The sequence below is a fragment of the Orycteropus afer genome, unplaced genomic scaffold (assembly GCF_000298275.1).
Source record: "Orycteropus afer afer isolate SDZICR_OR568_19922 unplaced genomic scaffold, OryAfe1.0 scaffold00010, whole genome shotgun sequence".
Classification (NCBI taxonomy): Eukaryota; Metazoa; Chordata; class Mammalia; order Tubulidentata; family Orycteropodidae; genus Orycteropus; species Orycteropus afer.
The window spans coordinates 3,266,485-3,281,295 of NW_006921597.1; the positions used below are offsets into that span (position 1 = coordinate 3,266,485).

Here is a 14,811-nt window from a genome sequence, read left to right on the forward strand (position 1 = left end):
ACACACACACACACACACACATATATATATAATATTATATTTACCCAAATGATTCCAGTATGCTGCCAAGTGTGAAAAACAGTTACAAATAATGATAAAAATGTCAGATGCCATTTGCATTAATCTTTGAGGAATTTGGCTTGGTTGAGGATCCAGTGACTTCACTCCTACTTCCTTAGGTGTAGCTTCCCATGGTGAGAATCCCTGCAATAAAGCTGTCTTCTGAATGTCCCTTAAACTGAGGTCCTGGCCATCTCCCTTTCCCCCTCCCCCACGCAGGGCTTCTTTTTTTCACAGAGAAACAGAAGTGATGGGGTTCAAGGGAAAGGCCCATGATTTCATAGGATCTTTGAGTTGGAAGTTACTGAAGAAATCTTCTGGTCCTACTTCCTTCCCTCCATTGAAGAGAGTTCAGTGATTCTTTGGACAAGAGTGATATGATTTTACATTTCCTTGAATCATGTTGTTGTTATGTGCCATCGAGTCAGACCCGACTCATAATGACTCCTCCTTGGGTTTCCAAGGCAGTATCACTACGGAAGTAGATTACCCAACCTTCCTTCCAAGGAGTGGCTGGTGGGTTTGAACCACCAGCCTTCTGGTTAGCAGTCAAGTGCCATAGGCACTACACAGCCAGAGCTCCTGAATCATGCTGAGTGAAATCCAAATTACCACTTGCCTTACATAGACCCTCCAGCCTTAGCCAAGAGTTCCACAATTTGGAGGAATGAGGGCTATCATATTCAGCTAGATTCTATATCCCTTTCTTCTTCTGACAACCTCATGGAAAACATGGAAAGACTGTCTGGTTAGCCTCTTGGGGAAGGCAAGTACATGTAGGCAAATAGATATTCCTATTCACAAGTATGTTCAATATGGTGTCCCATTACTCTCTTGACCCCTGCCTTTCAAAGTGAGTTCTACTTCTGGAACTTTCCTGTACTTTATCATGATGACTTACGGAGGAAGACAAGAGTGGGGTCATTGGACATTTTCTTTGTGTACACTGGTGACTTTCAGGTACTTTATCCATCCTCTACTTCTTGTTGTTTCATGAGAGGAAATTCATGGCATGAGAGTTGTAGTCTCCAGGTTGAATCTCCTTCTATGTGGTACTCTACACCAGGCTGAGATCTCTAGCATTCCATAGGGTCCCCTTTAGTTTCTGTTCTTAGCAATCATACATTCCCTTGCTAATCCTTCACTCTAACCCCTTTTTAGTTTCTCACTCATGTTTCTCTCTGTCCAGGTGTCACCACTGGCCCTCCTACTACACTGCCAAGTAATCATTTGGAAGATAGCTCTTCCTACCACCTTAACCCTGCCCAGTCCCTCTCTTCTCCAAGAAGCACCAGAGACCTGGACAGAATCCTGGAGCCTGGGTACCTGGGCAGTAGTGGCTCATGGGACATGATGAGGCCTCAGAAAGGAAGTATATCTGGAGACTTATCCTCAGGCTCCTCTGTGTGCCAGCTTAACTCCAAACCCACAGGTAAAGCACAAAGCAGGGAGGGTTAACCTGTAAAATTAAATTGAATTCAGACTCTTTTAGCCTGTTTCATGTTTCACAGAGTGAATATAAAGCGAAAAAGCCCGAGCACATATATCTTCCTGATAGTGAGGTTGCACACCAGTGCTGGGTCCTTTCTATGTGTATCCCTTCACCCTCCCTGCCTAGGGCCTCAGTGTTCTGCAGCGGCATGGGGAAGCCAGGGACCCACCTTTGTACTCTGACCTTCATGTCCTCTTTCCTTCCTGCATCCTGATCCACTCTTAGCCCAGTCTTATACTCAAAGAATGACAAACTTGAACATTCATGGAGACAGTCTTCCATCAGACAGGAGTTGTAAGAGAAGGAAAGGCCATATCTACAACAGCTCCCCACTACACATGTATATCCTGTGCACTAATAACAATTTCAACTTTCCCTCTTAAGCCTAGCATCAATCATAGTCAGGGTCAAGACACATTATACCAAATGGAGAATATAGCTATGTAGGTGAATGTTCAGATGAAGCTCAGTCCCAGCAGTGAGGTAATTTTCAGAGAGACTGAAATGGTGGGGTTGATGTTGTCTTTTGTTAGCATCCTTTCATCTTCCCTTTTTTTGCACCATTTTCGTTTCCTTGGTGGAAGGGGACAAATGAGGGAGGGTGTGCTCCTTTCTCCTTGAGTTCACCTTCAGACCCTTAGATCTTTGTAGGCTCTCCTTTCTTCCTTTCATATTAAAAGTGATTTGAGGGAAGTATTGAGTATCATTCATTATCCTTAGAATAAGTTTAAGTCCATAGACTTTCAGGTGTTTTCTCTAAAAGTGGGGGGAAGAGCTCTGTTCCCTGATAAAAAATGTTCAGTCACAAATCAGTAAGAACTTAGGATAGAGTGAGGCCTTCTCTATCACCTTCAAAGTCATACCCAGGAGGTAGCCACACCTTTCCAGGTGCTGAGCAGGCCCTGTCAGGAGCTTGAAGTTGTTTTTCTAGCCCTTGTAGAACTCCTTTAAACTTACCAGCCCCCATGTGCTTGTTTAGCTTTGGGTAATCCTGTGTTTAGAGCCTATTTACTCTTTATACAAGTCACCCGTGTTCCCTGGGTACTTGTGAGAGGTTGAAGTTGGCAGAATGATGGTGATGTTTAGAGATCTTACCGAGGGGACAAGCCTTCCCCACACCCCTCACCACAGTTCTCCATCTCATCTCCCTGCCCTGGTGTGATGGTTGTAGGGGCCGACCTGCTAGAGGAGCATCTGGCTGAAATCCGGAACCTGCGCCAGCGCCTGGAGGAGTCCATTTGCATCAACGACCGCCTGAGGGAGCAGCTGGAACACCGGCTCAGCTCCACCACCCGTGGAGGCGGTAGGAGAGGCCCCAGTCTTCCAATTTTTTGGCCACATTTAGGGAGTTCTGTGGAGCACATCTGGGCAGGGCTTTGCAGTTTTTAAAGCACTTTAGGCTGTTTTATTTCACTTGTTCCTTATAAAAAGTCCAGCAAAGGAGATGGGGCAGGTCCTACTATCCCCACTTTGTGGATGAGTCTGAGCTCAGAAAGTGACTTTCCTCAATACAGAACTGGGTCTGGTCCCAGAATTGTCTGACCTCTCATCTCATCCTTTAACTGCTTATATACAGCCTACTGACTCCTCTGTGCCCTTGTTGTGTGACTGACAAGTGGTAGAGCCCAGGCCTTCAAAGTTCCCCTCCTCGGCCACTTCCCTACACTCTTCTCGGTTGCTATCACTTGGAGGCCATCCCTTGCACATACCCTTGTTCTGCCCACTCCACAGTGACAGCTCTTCAGAGGGAAAGAGCCCCTTGTACAATTGTAGGTTTGACAGGTAAAAATGCGTGGCAGTTACCACTGAGAAGAGACACATGAAAACCAAGCATGGGTCCCATTATACTGTAATCCCAGGGCCTTCTACTGAGTGTGACAGTATCTTTGGGATACACAGAATGGGAAATATTTGAAAGCATCTGTTACCCAAATATATAACTTGCCTGATTGCATTTTTTGGGGACAGGATCCTCCACTAACTTCTGCAATCAGAGCCTGGACTCCATACCTCAGCTCTACAATGAGAACAGGGTGCTCAGGGAAGAAAACCGGAACCTTCAGGCTCAGCTGAGTCACATTTCCAGAGGTATGTGGTCAAAAACCACAGACTGTGGCCACCCTTGATCCCTGTTTTCCCTGTCCATACCAATCACCAATGGGAGGAGAAAAGAGAAGAAGCTGCCCATATTCACCAACCCCAAATTCCCATAGTTATTCTTAGTCACTCCTCAGAAGGAAGGTTGAGCAATCTACTTCCGTAGTGATACTGCCTCGGAAACCCAAGGAGGGGTCACTATGAGTAGGGTCCGACTCGATGGCACATAACAACAACAACAACATTCTTAGTCTACAAAGGGTCATTAAACTCTGAGGGTTCAGGAGCAAATTGCTCTGTGAAATCCATCATTTCCATACACACCCCCACTGCAGATCCAGAGTCACTAGCTGTCTAATTGGATACTGGTTTGGTGTATGTTCTGATTCTCCCCACTCACCACTGATTTGGAACCAGGAAAGGAAAGGAGGACAGTGCCTGTATTCCCTCTCAAGTTTCTCCACATATTACTACAACTCTGTCATCCCTACAGTTCCTCACCACAGCCCCTCACTCATGCACTCAAGGCTCCTCTCTGTGTCCGGAGGCCCTAGCAACATGTGCTCCAGAGCTTTCCCAACCCTGTTCAATGGGCATCCACGTGGGCATCATTTCCTGAGATCTGAGAGGCAGCAGAGCCTAGTGTTAATTGAATTGATCAAATCAGTATGTTATCAGTAACAAATTATTTTTATTTATAAATATTTATTGAGCAACCATAAAACACTAAGAATAGTAACCAAAAAGATTAAGATCAGAATGAGTGAATGCTTATGGAAAAGGAAAATAAATAAATAAAATAAAATAAATAAGAGATAATTCTAAATTAGTCACCTCAGAGCAAGAAGACTTGAAAGGAAGATCACTGCCTGGAGAAGAAAACTAAAGTTAATAGATAAGAAAGAAGGCAGACCTACTAAACTCCCAATGCATGCTTGTTAAGCATAGAACAGACCTCCCAGGTAAGAAGATAGTATGAGATTCATTCAAATGCATACACATTTGTCACATTCAGTTGAATTCCATCCCAGAGGACTCACAGAACCTTCAGCCTTATTCTCAGAGTCCCCATCAATGATCTTTGAGAGATCATGAACATCAGAGAGATGCTTACAAGCCCAGAAAAGAACAAATGTCACAATTTCCTCAAGGATAAAAATATCTTCTAAAAACTGTAGGTAGGAAAACTTGATATAGATCTTTGGCAAAATTCAAGAATGGATTACTAAACTGATGGCAGGTAAGCACTTAGAAAATGATGGGCATTTGAAACCAGAATGTTTTCTCTGAGAGTAAGTTTGGTCACATTAAACCGGAGGGTCAAGGGCATTGCAAAGTAGAGGGCACCATTCCCCAGGGTGCGTGGGTAGAGCAAGTTGACACTCTTTTTGTTCACCAACACAAGTTTTTCCTTCCCTTTGCTTTCCTTCTGCTTGTCAGGACAGATGGGCTTAGCCTCATCTTCCTGCTGACCCTTGGCCCCACAATTTAAATACTCCTGTGTTCTGTTCACCAGAACACTCCCAGGAAACTGAATGCCTGAAGGAAGCTCTACTGTCATCACGATCTCGGCTTCAAGAGCTAGAAATGGAACTGGAGCACCAAAAGGTGGAACGGCAGCAGCTTTTGGAGGACTTGAAGGAAAAGCAGCAGGAGGTCTTGCATTTCCAGGAGGAACGAGTATCCCTCCAAGAAAAAGACTCCAGGTAAGAGTTGGCCCACTGGATAAGGAAGGTGACCCCGTTTTCAGATTTAGAAGAAAAGATACTGGCAAGACAGTCAATAGCTTCTTTTGGAAACCTCATTTTTCCCTCTGCCTATTCCTGCTTTATGGATGACTGTAGGTCCTTGAGTATGGTACAAGCAGTTTGTGCTTGACTACTAAACTAAAGGTTGGTGGTTTGAACCTAACCAGCAATGCTGTAGAAAAAAGCCCTGATTATTGGCTTCCATAAAGATTATAGCCAAGAAACCTTATAGAGCAGTTCTACTCTGTAACACATAGGGTCACCATGAGTCAGAATCTACTCGGTGACAATAGGTTTGGTTTTTTTGAGCAGAAGGAAGAATTTTTCTAAACTTTTTACTCCCAAGTTGAGAAAGTGAGATCCTGTTTGAGAAGTCTTCAGCATATCCAAAACTAGAGAAAGAACATTCTTATGCTTCCAGCCAGATATAGGACATTTAGTCTCACTATTTGTTGTTGTTGTTGTTGTTTTGCCATCGAGTCGGCCCCGACTCATAGCGACCCCTCCTTGGGTTTCTGAGGCAGCATCACTACGGAAGTAGGATTGCCCAACCTTCCTTCCGAGGAGTGGCTGGTGAGTTTGAACCGCCAGCCGTCTGGTTAGCAGGCAAGTGTCTTAGCCACTATGCTACCAGAGCCTAGGAGGAGGAGTCTCACTATAAGCTAGGAAAATTCTCCACCTGCCATGATGCTTCTCCCCCAGCATAAGCCTTATATGTTTGTCAACATGAAAACTAACTGCAACCAGCAGTAAGAAGACTGTGCTGGTGTGTCTGTTCCGCCACTAGCTAATGGTATGACTTCGATCAAGTTACCTTACCTCTCTGAGTCTCTGTTTCCACATCTGTAAAACAAAAGGCATTGGGCTTCATAACGTCTGAGTTGACATCTAGGCAAAAGCCTGATGCAAAGGTTAACTCTCAGCTTCTTGCCCTGGTGTGGCTGGGGTGCTGACAGCTCAGTGGCCCGTCCGTCTCCCCAACAGGCTGCAGCACAAACTGACCCTCCTGCAGCAACAGTGTGAAGAGAAACAGCAGCTCTTCCAGTCCCTCCAATCTGAGCTACAGATCTATGAGGCCCTTTATGGCAATTCCAAGAAGGGGCTGAAAGGTATGTGCTCCTCTCCCTCCCACACTCCTAGTGCCTTCCCTATGAGCTCCTGCCCTTGCTTAGGACACAGTGAAGTCTTTTCCTTGAGGATTGTGGAGCTCTTGGAAAGCTACAGAGTCCTAATTTGCTGAAGGTAAAGTGAAATGAAACTTAAATAAATACAGGGATCACACAAGGCTGAGAGAGGAGCTTACGTACCAAGATCTAGAATCTGAAATACATGTGGCAAGTATGGGGTTGAGAGAAGACCAGTCTGATTATAGAAGTTTTGCATTGTGGACTTGTAGGACAAAAATTTACATTTTATGTAGTAAGCAATGGAAAATACGTATGTTTCCTCAAGCAAAAAAGTTAAAGTTCTGATGAAACCAGAACTGTAAGCTGGTGAATGTGGTGGGACATACTGGAGTTGGGAGACATTTGAATCAGAGAAATCTCTTGGTTGAGTGTAGTGATATTCTGGGCATTCAGTGATGTGAGTCACATATAAGGTGCTATGGGAAAGGTAAAGAAGAACGACTAGACAAAAACATTTTAAAGAAAGAAAAGGCAAAAATTAGTTAGAATTTAGATTTAAGGAATGAAAGAGAGGCAGGAATATCGCAAAACATTGGGGTTAGTTCCTGGAAGCCACTTCTGTATGACTTCCCATTTCGTGCATTTTGCCCCTTCTATGGTTCATTTAGGATTCATTTCAAAGCTGCTATCACTGAAGGGCCATAATCCCTCATCCTTAATTCTAAAATCCAGTAAGATCTCTGAATCTAAAGCTTTTTTTTTTAAAAAAAAATATTTATTGTTGACAAAACTGAAGTGATAAATGGCTATTCATAGTCTTCAATTATCTCACTTAATGAGAACATCCACAAAGTTCAGTACAGAAATGCTAATGTATTTCATTAAGGGCTGTGGCCCCAGAACCAAATGGTTATATAATGTAATATATAGTATATGTGTGTCCTATTACCTGGTTAAAAATCAGAATAAATTCTACACTTTGAAATACATTTGTCCCTAAGGCTTTCAGATAAAGAATTGTGCCTTTGTAGAATATTTCTCTAGTATTTGTATCCCTCACTATGTAGAAATAGGCTGTGTTTGATGAGTAGAGGTAAAACACATGGGGAAATTGAAAAACTCTTGTGGTTATAATCCTTGTTTATGGTGCCAACACCCATTCTTACACACTCCCAATAGTCCTGATGCTTCCTCCTCCCTCTCTTCTTTGATTCCTGACTGTAGTGGTCCTCAAATCTCCTTCCCCTTCAGAATCTATAATTTTCTAGTCCAGTGCTCACCTCCTGCCTGGGAAGAACCTGCTCTCTAGCTACAGGACTAAGGTTAATACAGGCATACCTTGGAGATACTGTAGGTTTGATTCCAGACCACTGCAAAAAAAGCAAGTATCTCAGTAAAGCAAATCATATGAGTTTTTTGTTTTCCCAGTATATATAAAAGTTTTGTCTACACTATGCTATAGTCTATTAAGTGTGTACTAGCATTATGAAAAAGTTTGAAATATTGTGAGAATTACCAAAATGTGACACACAGACACAAAGTGAGCACACTGTTGGAAAAATGGTGCTGATAGACTTGCTCGATACAGGGTTGCAACAAACCTTCAATTTGTAAAAAATGCAGTATCTGCAAAGTGCAATCAAGCAAAACACAATAAAATGAGGTATGCCTATATTGAAATGAAATAAGACACTGACATTCTCTGCCTATCACATGCCTTCTGGGTGCATGTGGGCACATGAACTTCAGCAAAACTCCTTCCTGGGGGCCTGCCATCCAAGTGTGCTGCAGGCCCCTCATGGGAAATGTGAAATCACTATCACAGATGTGTTGCCATTGTGTGTTGTCCACGACCCTGAAAATACAGTGGGGTCCCCAGAAGAAAGAGAAGTCAGAGAGGTGTGTTCTGACAAGTGCTTGCATGTCCTTGGATTGGTACTACTAGGCCCCTCTTCTTCTTTCAGCTTACAACTGGAATGCCTGTCACCAAGTTCCCTTGAGCAGTGACTTGAGCCACTTGGTGGCAGAGGTTCGAGCTTTGAGAGGGCAGCTGGAGCAGAGCATTCAGGTGAACAATTGTCTGCGGCTGCAGCTGGAGCAGCAATTGGATGGCGGTTCAAGCAAAGCCAACCTCAGCCCCTCCTCCCCTGTTACCCAAAACTTCCTAGTCAACACGGACTCTGGGGACAAGCAGCCATTCTTCCAAGGTAGGAAGGAAAAAGAAATTAGGAACCACTCCGGTAGAGGGCAGGTCACCAGGATGTCTAAAATGGAAGGGACAGTCTTGCCTCTGCTATGCTCTTGGGTCAAGTTGAAATCAGAGATGTTTCAGTATGAAATGTCATACTCAATCAATATGAAACATCAATATGGGACATCATAGTCTTACTGAGTGAGAGCTTGAGACTGAGGGTCAGACCTGGCTCCATGTTCTGAGTTCACCAGTTACAAGTTGTTTATCTTTGGCAAGTTGTTTAAACTCTTGGTATTTAAGCCTTGGTTTCCACATCTTTAAGATGAATATGATAATAATATATATCTTGGATGGTTATTGGAGTCTCTGGGTGATTTAAATGTTTAACACACTCGGCTGCCAACAGAAAGGTTGAAGGTTCAAGTCTACCCAGGAGTCCCTCAGAAGAAAGGCCTGGCATTCAACTTCTGAAAAGTCAGCCATTGAACACCCTCTGGAGCAAAATTCTAGCCTGGCATACAGAGAGTTGCCATGAGCCAGAATCAATTGAAGGCAACTGGATGGCTGTATTGTTATTTGGAGAATTAAATGAAAGAATTTATAAGTGCCTGGCACAAGAAGAATTGCTTAGTAATGAACAGCTGTATATGCTAAAATCTGATCCTTGTATTTGTGTAGCACAAATTAACCATGTATTTTCAATGACTTCTTCTAAGGTAGGGCAAGAGAAAACTTAGGCATCAAGACAATAACTGACTTGCTAAGGTTTATAGGAGTCAGGGAGAGAACTAGAATTAGAACCAGATTTTTTGATCTCCAGTCTGTGTTCCTTGCATCATGCCGGGCTGTGTCTTGCTGCCCTGCTCATAATCTCCAGCCTGAGTTCCCTATCCCTAAAGCATGCAGCGTTCAGCTGTGTGGCAACACGGTCCTGTCCCTAAGGAGATCAGAATGGTAGTGAGGGGGAAAGTATTGAGTGGCAGGCACCTTTATTCCAGGAGGCTGCCATCCCCTTCTTCTACCCTGCCTCTTCCCTGTCTTTTCAGATGGCATGTTTACCCAGTTCTCTCCTGCTCTCACCGTCTCTCATCAATCTCAGTTCCCCAAGTTTCAGTATGAATGCTAATGCTCTTCCCAAACCCCAGGCTCTTAAACTTCCATTTCTTCTCCCTCTTCTTTTTCTTTTGATGTGCCATTAATTCACCATATCCACTCACCTCCATAACCATACCCTTAATTTTATTCTAATCATGGACCACTTGTGCTCATGCCTTCTTCTCCTAGATCATGTTCATCTTTATTGTTCTCTGACTTTATTAAATGCTCATTTATGAGACAATGACTCATCTGTCACATGAAGATGATCCTCATGTGATCGTATTGTTGTGACTCCGAGCATTGTTTTGTTGTTGTTATGTGCCGTCGAGTTGGACCCGACTAATAGCAACCCCTCCTTGGGTTTCTGAGGCTGTATCATTATGGAAGTAGATTGCCCAACCTTCCTTCCAAGGAGTGGCTGGTGGGTTTGAACACCAGCCTTCTGGTTATCAGTCAAGTACCTTAGGCACTATGCTACCAGAGCTCCTTGACTCCAAGCATAGTACCTGGCAAGTAGAAACTGCTCATACATGTCAGGTGCATGGCCTGCCCTACCTGGCAGGGCCAGTGATGGTTGTAGTGTTCAGTTACATTTCCTTCTCTTCCTGCTTCCCAGCTTTCCCATGATACCAGCCAACACTCAGCCCCATTTGGCTCAGTCACTCCTCCTCCTTCTCAACCAGCACAGAAGCTCGAGCAGGAGACTAGGCTCTGAGCCGTATTTACCTGAGCAGGGTCGTTTTTAATCTTTGTGATATTTTTCCATTCCTCCACTATAGAGTTTCTTCCACCAACACCTCTGTCTCCTCTGCTTCTCATACTGCTAAATTGTTTCCAGTCCCAGCTCACACAAATGGTGACAGAATGTTGAGTTTAATCCCTCATCCTTCCATTCATTTTTGGATTCAACATTTTAAACACATATGTTGTTGTTGTTGTTGTGTGCCGTCAAGTCGGACCCAACTCATAGCGACCCCTCTTTGGATTTCCAAGGTGGTATCACTACAGAAATAGATTGCCCATCTTCCTTCCGAGGAGTGGCTGATGGGTTTGAACTGCCAGCCTTCTGGTTAGCAGTCATTATGCCTTAGGCACTACGCTACCAGAGCTCCCTACAAACATATAGTATGTATATTTATACATATTTACATTTAGTTACAAGGCATTGTATTAGACACCACATGCAAATTTATATTCAATGTGGTATATTAGAAAAATATACCTAATAATTTATCAAACTAGAAGTGGACTTTTTTCACAGAATACCCTTCAGTTAAAGGAACATCTTTTTGCTCTGAAGAATGAAGCTTACCAAACTGAGGGGTTTATTTGCTATTGCTATTGCTTTTGATTGTGGTATGGGGTGATACTCATGTAAGAAGTGAGTTGTGCTGCATCTCTGGTGAAGACAAGGCTGTGCATGTGTTTGGTGGGCAGTGTGCTCCAAGGTTCCTGACAGTGATCATGTTCTTCACCCCATAGATTCAGTGCCTTCCCCTCCGGTTCGGGATGTTGGCATGAGTTCTCCGGCTGTGGTCTTCCCCACCTCTTCCTCTGCTCTTGGCTCAGAGACCTCTGTCTTCAACAGGACAAATGGTAAATACGGGAACTGAAGGACTCAGGAACTGATGATGGAAGCATAGTGCTGCAAGCCACCCTTGGTTATTTATATGCATATTATCTGAATTTGGAGATTCTCCACGTGCCCCAAGGCTGTTAGCCCTACCTACTTTCTGTGGCTGTCTTTCTGTACCTACCTTCTATCGCTGTGTTTTTGGATTATTATTCTTCCTGCTATGATTTTCCTCCTGCTCCGTTTTGTTTCATTGCACTGTCATCTCTCTATTCTTAATAGTGCTCTCTGTATCCAGCTTGATTACTTTATCTGTATCTTCTCTATCTGAAAATTGTTATTTATTAATAATACTTTTAGTGAATATTTCATTTGTCAATGAGAATATAATTACATCCTGGCAGTTTTGTCATTATGAGATAATTTAAGAAAGAATAAAAATATAGAAACCAAAATATTGCTATGGACTTCACCTTACCCTTTTACTTTCCAAGATTGCCTTTCTTATTCCTGGTGGACTCTTGTATTATTTGATATCTCTTTTGGATTGAAGTAATGAACTCTGATGGTACAGTTGTTAGAGCATTTGGCTGCTAACTAAAAGGTCAGTCGTTAGAACCCACCAACTGCTCCACAGGAGAAAGATGAGGCAGTCTACTTTCATAAAGATTTACAGCCTTGGAAACCCTTTGGGGGCAGTTCTACTCTGAACTATAGGGCCACCATGAGTCAGAATCAACTTGATGGCAGTTGGTTTTTTTTTTTTGGATCAATACAAACTGAGGAAATGTTTATGAATAACACTGGATTCTGTTTAGCTGTGGTTTTGTTTTTCAGAGCTGAGTTCAGATGCTTCTCCAGTAATGAAGAACCCTCCCAAGCTGGAGGGTGATGCTACTGATGGCTCCTTTGCCAATAAGCACGGTCGCCATGTCATTGGCCACATTGATGACTACAGTGCCCTAAGACAGCAGATTGGGGAAGGCAAACTGCTGGTCAAAAAGATAGCATCTCTCATGAGATCAGCATGCAACTTCCCTGGCCTTGAAGCTCAAGGCACAGAGGTAATCCCATCTATGGTTCTTAGGTACATGTTATCCTGATTGCCCTTTCTTCTGATTTTAGCTCATTCTCTCACTATTTTTTTTTTCATCCTCTACATCTTCCAGAAGCTAAAATTTCATTTATTTAATCCAGCTGACCCTTTCTCCACTACCTCTTGTTTCCAGTGTTAACTCAGCTCTGTTCTGGGTGGAGCTGACTTGGTGTTTCCCCTCAGTACCACTGAAAAGCCACTGTAGCATTCTCATCATCCTTAGCAGAGCATTTGCTTAGTATCCACATGTACACGGTACTAGGCTGTGCACCCTTTGGTAGTTTATTATCTGTTATAGTCACACTGGAACAGGCTCCCTGAGGGCAGAAAAAAAAAAAAAAAAAAAACCTATGGAGTCAGTGAGAAGTTGAGGGAATTACATCTTCCTAGTGCACATGTGTGGAATGGGCAAGACACTTGGCAGCTGTGGTAGTTATGTTTGTGTGTCAATTTGGCTGGGCCTGGTTGAATGGCTGGACAGCTGATGGTAGTTATTCGGTATGATGAGATTGGCAATCAACTCTATGGTGGGATCTACTACAAGCAGCTGAGTAGCTGCCTTTGGGATGTAGTCTGCTTCCTGTATATAAGGAGAAGCCTTGGAAGTGGTCTCTAGCCTATGACACACTTGGACCCTGCACGTAGCCGTGTTGTTGCTCAGCAGCCTGCTATGCTCTGCTGACGTTGGGACTTACGATGGACTTAAGTTAATGGCCTGCCATGTGGTTTGGTAACGTCAGGACTGTGCCTTTTTACTTGTCAACCTTGGGGCTTCTCAGCCTCAGGAGCCAGCAGCTGTCTGAGTGAAGCAACACCTCTAGCTCCAGTGGGCCGGGAGCAGGAGGCAGAGCTGGACCCCAAGGTTGAGGGGCTTTCACCCAGCCCCTAGAGCCTGGCACTTTGGACTTGGATGTAAAGCCTCCAAATTGTAAGAATAAACTCCTGTTTGTTAAGGCCATCCCATTAGTGGTATATATTCCTGTCAGAGCGGCACTAGGGAACCAGAACAGCAGCCATGGCGTCTTCTTGTTCAGCCTGAGCAGGGGCGGGAAAGCAGTTAGTGCTGATCTTCTGAGTGCTTCTCTGTTGAGAGAGACCAGGCACCCATTACCGAGTCACAAGAGATGCTTCGATGCCCAGGAATAGCCTCTCTGCCTCCAAGGAGATGCCACACAAGAGGGGAAGATGCACATCCACATAAGTGAACAAATGAAGTGCTATAGGTATAGGGTTAGAAGTTGTCCTGTGTATTGTGAAGGAACGAATGGAGATGTAGCCATTCATACTAAGGATGGAAAGTTACAGTTTCGCAAACCATGTCACAAAAAGGATGAGTTTTGAAGCCGAGCAGGTTCTGTAGGTAGAGAACGGCATTCCAGGAAAAGGAGGTAGCATCTCAGTGCTCGGAGGCACAGATGGTTCAGCACAGTCAAAGCATAGGATGTGATTTGGAGAAGAGAGAGGGTTACCGGTGCAAAAAAAAGGTGGGGATCTAAGACTCGATAGCCTTTATCTGCTAATAGAAAGCTTAAAGAGAGAGTGTAGGAGAAAGCTTGAGTCAAATGAATTCTTGTGAGTGGTAGGTCCCTGCTATGATCACAGATCTGGGTTGCCAGGTTAGGAAGGGATTTCTCAGTTCCTGCACACCTGTGTGCTGTGCCCCTGCCCCCATACTTGGGAGGTGGGGACAAAAAAAGAGTGGCCTTTTAGCCCAGTGGGGTCCATCTGTTCCCCCTGTCCAGGTGCTCAGCAATGAACATGCGCATGAGCTTTGGAGCAGCACCTGTGCCCTGCACCACACCTTGGAAGAGTCGGTCTCCCTCCTCAACATGTTCTGGCGAGCGGCCTTACCAGACAGCCACAGCCCTGCTCAGCCTGGCAAAATGGTAAGAGACCAATGTTCTTTATTGGATTCAGAACCAGATCTTCTCCAGATATCATTCTTTCTTCTCAGTCCCACACTAACTGAGGATCAGGAGCTGAATGGAGATAAGGGGGTGGGGGGGGAGGCTTTAGGGAGCATCTCTGGAGGGAGACCTCTGACTGATGGAGGTTGTGCTTAGTGTAGCTCTGACTACATCCCTTCTTCTCCCACCCCCTGACCCTGGCATAGGAAATCAATGAGGAAAAGGAAGGGATGTGGAGAAGACAGAAGCATAAGAATCCCGGCAATCTTTAGTTTCTGAAATTTGGCTGAGTTGAAATTAACAAACAAGTTAAAGCTTCATCACCTCCTTCCCCCAGCCCCCAGGTCTGCATAGTCAAATATGATCCCAGAATGCATAGTGTTACCACGAGACTGGGAACCTTCTTTTTTTTTTTTTTT

The 14,811-nt window shown here is 44.1% G+C and overlaps 1 protein-coding gene across 1 annotated transcript in view; it reads left to right on the forward strand.

Annotated features, from left to right (window-relative positions):
* The window catches only part of LOC103203440 (myomegalin-like), a 286,474-nt gene that overhangs the window by 266,402 nt on the left and 5,261 nt on the right, over positions 1-14,811 (forward strand). Inside the window, exons 36-44 of the mRNA XM_042781979.1 lie at positions 1,250-1,492; positions 2,724-2,855; positions 3,521-3,640; positions 5,166-5,355; positions 6,382-6,506; positions 8,489-8,731; positions 11,299-11,412; positions 12,227-12,453; positions 14,228-14,371. Of these exons, the coding sequence (XP_042637913.1) occupies positions 1,250-1,492; positions 2,724-2,855; positions 3,521-3,640; positions 5,166-5,355; positions 6,382-6,506; positions 8,489-8,731; positions 11,299-11,412; positions 12,227-12,453; positions 14,228-14,371 (1,538 nt within the window). The remainder of the gene's footprint in view (positions 1-1,249; positions 1,493-2,723; positions 2,856-3,520; positions 3,641-5,165; positions 5,356-6,381; positions 6,507-8,488; positions 8,732-11,298; positions 11,413-12,226; positions 12,454-14,227; positions 14,372-14,811) is intronic.